The sequence below is a fragment of the Rhinopithecus bieti genome, unplaced genomic scaffold, assembly GCF_001698545.2.
Source record: "Rhinopithecus bieti isolate Rb0 unplaced genomic scaffold, ASM169854v2 scaffold_574, whole genome shotgun sequence".
Classification (NCBI taxonomy): domain Eukaryota; kingdom Metazoa; phylum Chordata; class Mammalia; order Primates; family Cercopithecidae; genus Rhinopithecus; species Rhinopithecus bieti.
The window spans coordinates 4,978,267-4,984,194 of NW_016803605.1; the positions used below are offsets into that span (position 1 = coordinate 4,978,267).

The 5,928-nt window shown below is 47.2% G+C and overlaps 1 protein-coding gene across 3 annotated transcripts in view; it reads right to left on the reverse strand.

The window, feature by feature from the left end:
- Positions 1-3,301: 3,301 nt before the first annotated feature.
- Positions 3,302-5,928, reverse strand: part of SNRNP35 (small nuclear ribonucleoprotein U11/U12 subunit 35) — an 11,585-nt gene continuing 8,958 nt past the window's right edge. For 2 of the 3 annotated variants that reach the window (XM_017889921.1, XM_017889929.1), the window contains one exon: positions 3,302-4,153. In XM_017889921.1, coding sequence (XP_017745410.1) covers positions 3,410-4,150 — 741 coding nt within the window. In that variant the 5' untranslated portion in view covers positions 4,151-4,153 and the 3' untranslated portion in view covers positions 3,302-3,409. Of the gene's footprint in view, positions 4,154-4,356; positions 5,184-5,928 lie in introns of those variants that run through there. The other variant, XM_017889913.1, reaches the window with a different exon arrangement.

The window sequence follows — 5,928 nt, forward strand, 5'->3', positions numbered from 1 at the left end:
AAAAAAAAAAAAAAAGGCCAGGCGCGGTGGCTCACGCCTGTAATCCCAGCATTTTGGGAGGCTGAGGCAGGCGGATCACAAGGTCAGGAGATCGAGACCATCCTGGCTAACACAGTGAAACCCCGTCTCTACCAAAAATACACACATACACACAAAAAAATTAGCCAGGTGTGGTGGCAGGCACCTGTAGTCCCAGCTACTTGGGAGGCTGAGGCAGAATTGCTTGAACCCGAGAGGCAGAGCTTGCAGTGAGCCGAGATTGCACCACTGCACTCCAGCCTGGGCAACAGAGCGAGACTCCGTCTCAAAAAAAAAAAAAAAAAAAAAAAAAAGACAGTGGCTCTCAACCACGGATGACTGAGCCCCCCAGGGGACATTTGGCAGTCTGGAGACATTTTTGGTTGTCACAACTGAAGGGGGAGAGAGAATACTGTCATCTATGGGTGAACACCAAGGAAGGTGCTAATGAACATCCTACAATGCCCTGGTCTACCATATGGAGGTGATATTTATTAATGTTTATCTAAGCCCCACTGATGGACAGGTAGCTTCCTTCCAATCCTTTACTCTCAAAAAGTGTTGCACACTGTCACACACACAAAGGTCTACAGAATAAACTAGAAGCAGAATTGCTAGGTCAAAGAGTACTTGCTTCTGTCACGTTCATGGAGACTGCCAAAGTGCCTACCATGGAAGCTGTACCATTGTTTTTCTTTCAAAGTCACCACAGCCCATAGACCACTAAGCCCAAATGTACAGTGTCTGAGTGTGCATGTTTTTTGTTTTGAGACAGGGTGGGTCTCACTGTCACCCGGGTTGGAGTGCAGTGGCACAATCTCAGCTCACTGCAACCTCCGCTTCCCGGGCTCAAGCAATTCTCCAGCTTCAGCCTCCCGAGTAGGTGGGACTATGGGCACGCACCACCAACACCAGGCTAATTTTTGTTTTTCATAAAGACAGGTTTTCACCACATTGCCCAGACTGGTCTTGAAGTGCTGAGCTCCAAGCGATACACCTGCCATGGCCTCCCAAAGTGCTGGGATTACAGATGAGCCATCACCGCCCAGCCTGAGTGTGCATGTTTTGTTTTTTCTTTTTCTTTTTTTTTTTTTGAGACAGAGTCTTGCTCTGTCACCAGGCTGGAGTACAGTGGCATGGTCTTGGCTCACTGCAACCTCCGCCTCCCGGGTTCAAGCCATTCTCCTGCCTCAGCCTCCTGAGTAGCTGGGATTACAGGCTCCCGCCACCACGCCCGGCTAAGTTTTGTATTTTTAGTAGACGGGATTTTACCATGTTGGCCAGGCTGGTCTCTAACTCCTGGCCTCAGGTGATCCACCCGCCTCAGCCTCCCAAAGTGCTGGGATTACAGCTGTGAGCCATCATGCCTAGCCGAGTGTGCATGTTTTCAATCTCTTCCTGTTCTGATGCTCAGAGTTGACAACTACACAAAGACTGCAACTGGCTTTGCTTTTTGTCCTGATGGTATCTCACAAGGCTTCCCTAATGCAGGCAGTCTTACCTTCTAGACAACCTACCAACCCTTGTCCACAACACACTTCTGGGGCCCTAATAAGGGAACACTTTGTAAATGAAATGTGAGTGAAATCAGAAAGGTTTCCTGCAAGGTTGTTTTCTGAGACTTGGGAAATAATAAAAATCTGTACCGGAAATTCACGAAGTGCCTATTTTTCTAAAACTGTTCTACCAGCTGACAACAATTTTAAGCCACAGCAGGTTGGTCCAGTTCCTGCGTAATATCACGAGAGATTCAAACTCCTATGTGAAAACCTAGCAATGGTACTAAATCATTTATTTTGCATGAAACATCTTGAATTTTCACAATATGAACTTTCAAAGACAGCCATTTATCAAAATGCTAAATGTCACTTTTTTGAAAATCACCTGAACAGTATGGTACTTGCTCAAAGTCGTCAGAAGTTAAGGTCAGCAGCTCCAGCTCTCAAGCACACCAGAGACTAGATGATCAAGAGAGAAAGGAAAAATCAGTCCATCAGAACTGGCTGTAATTCTTTCATTGATCCTGACCACTCCCTATTCTTCATTTTCATTTCACCACCACTTCTGTCGAACTTTATCTTTTCAAAGGGCTGGAAGGCTGCCATAGATCACAGCCCAGCAACTTTGGTTTTTAATTTTAAATGTCAGCCAGAAAAAGAAGAAAGGCAGTCGGCATTTTAAGTGAGAGTGGAGGTACATTTGTTCAAGAATGCTGACCTGGCTGTGCAGACTGCCTTCTGGTATTAGGGCTCTGGACATTCTCCTTGGATTCACTTTTCTATCCCATTTTTATTTCAATTCAGCAAACCCTTGGGCTATGGATATAAAGATAAAAAGGATCCAATTTATTCTGACCAGTTTAGTGTTCCTCCTCTCAGGAGTCTCAGAGGAGTGTGATTACATCATAACCTCTTTTTGCCACGTACTCAAGATGATCATTTCAAATAGATGGGAGAGAATCAAATTCTCTACTGCCAAATTAAATTTGAATACTAGCTCCTTACAAATGCCCTTCTGGCCGGACACAGTGGCTCATGCCTGTAGTCCTAGCACTTTGGGAGGCTGAGGCAGGTGGATCATTTGAGGTCAAGAGTTGGAGACCAGGCCAGGAGCGGTGGCTCACACCTGTAATCCCAGCACTTTGGGAGGCCGAGGCAGGTGGATCACCTGAGGTCAGGAGTTCGAGAACAGTCTGGCTAACATGGTGAAACCTCGTCTCTACTAAAAATACAAAAATTAGCTGGGCACGGTGGCACGCGCCTGTAATCCCAGCTACTTGGGAGGCTGAGGCAGAAGAATCACTTGAACTGGGAGGCAGAAGTTGCAGTGAGCCAAGATCACGCCATTGCACTCCAGCCTGAAGAACTAGAGTGAAACTGTCTCAAAAAAAAAAAAAAGAGTTGGAGATCAGCCTGACCAACATGGTGAAACCCTGTCTCTACTAAAAATACAAAAATCAGCCAGGCATGGCAGCACATGCCTGTAATCCCAACTACTGGGGAGGCTAAGGCAGGAGGATCACCTGAACCCAGGAAGTGAAGGTTGCAGTGAGCCAAGATCGCGCCACTGCACTCCAGCTCTGGCAACAGAGTGCGACTCTGTCTCAAAAAAAAAAAAAAAAGAAAAGAAAAGAAATTGCCCTTCTGTACAGATGCCAGTAACGACAAAATTGCTTCTTGATCCTGTTAAATAACATGTCCTTAGAACTATGTGAGGAAGATGACAAATTCCTATCAGCTTGAACCAAAGTTCCAGACTGCAAAGAAAACTACTCCACACCCCATGATCATCAGGAAGTTTTATTCAACCATGAGACTCGAGCTGCGTTGAAAGACAATCCCCCTCCACTCATTTCCAGTGTATCTTCACTTTGGGGTCTGCTGTTGGGCCTCTACTTGCCTCTTTCCTTCTTCTCCCTCCCTTTGACCCTGTCATCTCTGAAGTCCCTCTCTCTCTCCCAGTCATTGTCAGGCCACAACCTCGTGGGCTCTCTTTCTTGCCATCTCTTCTCCCGGCCCCTGTCATGGTCTCGATCCCTTGTCCTCGAGTCCCAGTGTCTTTCTCGGGATCGAGATCGCTCCCGCCTTTCCCGTTTTGCCTCTCTATAGAGGTCGTTTTTAACAACTGGCAAGTTAATAGGTTTTCGAAAAGGCCGGTCCCGTCCCCCAAATCTCAGTTGTCCAGACTCCTTTTTTCCCCCCAGACCGCCTCCAAGTCGCCGAGGGATCCACCCTTTGAGAGTCCTTTCCAGCTCGTAGTCCACAAATATCTCATGCTGGTCAATAACCAGGCCGTCAGCATCTCGGTAAGCTTTGATCACAGCACGCTCCTCCTTGTATTCGATGAAGGCGTAGCCCTTTGAAAAGCCTGTGACCAAGTCCCTGACCAGCCGAAGCCGCCGGATGTCACCATAGCGGGAAAAGACTTCCTTTAATTTGTCCTCCTTGGTCTGCAAGTTTAGTCTGGCCACAAACAGGGTGAGGAGGGGATCTCCTATGACACCTTTGTTGGGGACATATCGTGCCAGCATTGCCCTCCAGACTGCACGGTCATGTGGGTCTTCATCGGTGCCATCGATGCTGCCCGCTTTGAGTGGATCATACTCCTTGGCAATGGGCATCCAATCATTCATGTTCTAAGAATAAGAGCAAGCATGGATGGAGCATCTACTCCAAGCCACTCATTCAACCCTTACAACCCCATGAAATGGATACTATCATTCACCCCTTCTTGAAGACAGGAAAGGAAGGGAACACCCACAGAGGCTAAGTCCTCCCCGCTAGTAAGTGGGGGAGACAGCATCAAAGCCAGGCAGTTGTGCTCCAGAGAAGCCCTTACCCACTCCTGCAAATGCCCTCTTGGGAAGCAGAGGGAGGCGTGCTTGGGTTTCATCCATATATGCATCATCTGGCTTAGCCACGGGAGGGCACTTACCAACTATGAATACATTACAATGTGGCAGCGTGGATCAAAACCAGACTTCCCTTTCAGAACCTTAAAAATGATCATAGGAAAACTAGCCCAGGAACTGCTGGTGGAAAATGGCATTTTAAAAACTCTACCACCAAGAATTTCAAACAAATGCCAACATAGAGAATCATATAATAACCCTCCACAAACTCACCTGGCTCAACTAGAACCACCATGCACATGTGGCCAGAATAAGCTGCCCCCAGATAATTCTGAAACAATTTCTAGATATCGCATCATTCATGTGGAAATTTTTTACTACGCGTCGTTAAAAGATACAGACCTTTTAAAAAGTACAAGAGAAAATGGGGATTTGGATGCACCATTTTGCAGTAAACAGACAACAAAACTAAGGCTACAGTGACCAGCAGCGAGTTATTTGGTTCAAAAGGAACACGGGATTTCTTCTCAGCTCCCTGGCTGATAATCCATTTAGCCTGGGAGCATGATAATTTACTGCAATGGTAACTTTTTGCCCAGCAAGCGCACTTCAGTTGTCATGCCTTCTGATACATAATTAATTCGTGTGAATCTTTGCTGCAATAATAAAATGCTTACTAACATTTCAGACCCGGCTAATGCTTATGTGACCAACCTGCAAAGCTGTACAGCCAATGCTGAAATATGTTACTTAAAAACCTTGGCTGGCTGGGCACAGTGGCTCAGGCCTATAATCCCAGCACTTGGGGAGGCTGAGGTGGGTAGATCACCTGAGGTCAGGAGTTCAAGACCAGCCTGACCAACATGGAGAAACCCCATCTCAACTAAAATACAAAATTAGCCGGGCATGGTTGCAGACGCCTGTAATCCCAGCTACTCGGGAGGCTGAGGCAGAAGAATCGCTTGAACCGGGTTGGTGGAGGTTGTGGTGAGCCAAGATTGCGCCGTTGCACTCCAGCCTGGGCAACAAGAGCAAAATTCCATCTCAAAAAAAAAAAAAAAAAAAAAAAACACCCAGGAAAGGGGAAGGGGCCTGTAATCCCAAATTCTCGGGGGGCTGGGGAGGAGAATGTTTTGAACCCAGGAGGCGGAGGTTGCAGTGAGCCGAGATTGCACCACTGCACTCCAACCTGGGCAACAAAGCGAAGCTCTGTCTCCAAAAAAACATAAATAAATAAACCAACCACTAAAAACCAGGTCTTTCCGGCCAGGCACAGTGGCTCACGTCTGTAATTCCAGCACTTTGAGAGGCCGAGGCGGGAGGATTACGAGGTCAGGAGACCGAGACCATCCTGGCTAACAAGGAAAAAACCCGTCTCTACTAAAAATACAAAAAAATTAGCTGGGCATGGTGGTGGGCACCTGTAGTCCCAGCTACTTGGGAGGCTGAGACAGAAGAATGGCGTGAACGCAGGAGGCAGAGCTTGCAGTCAGCCGAGATCGCACCACTGCACTCTAGCCTGGGCAACAGATCGAGACTCCGTCCCAAAAAAAAAAAAA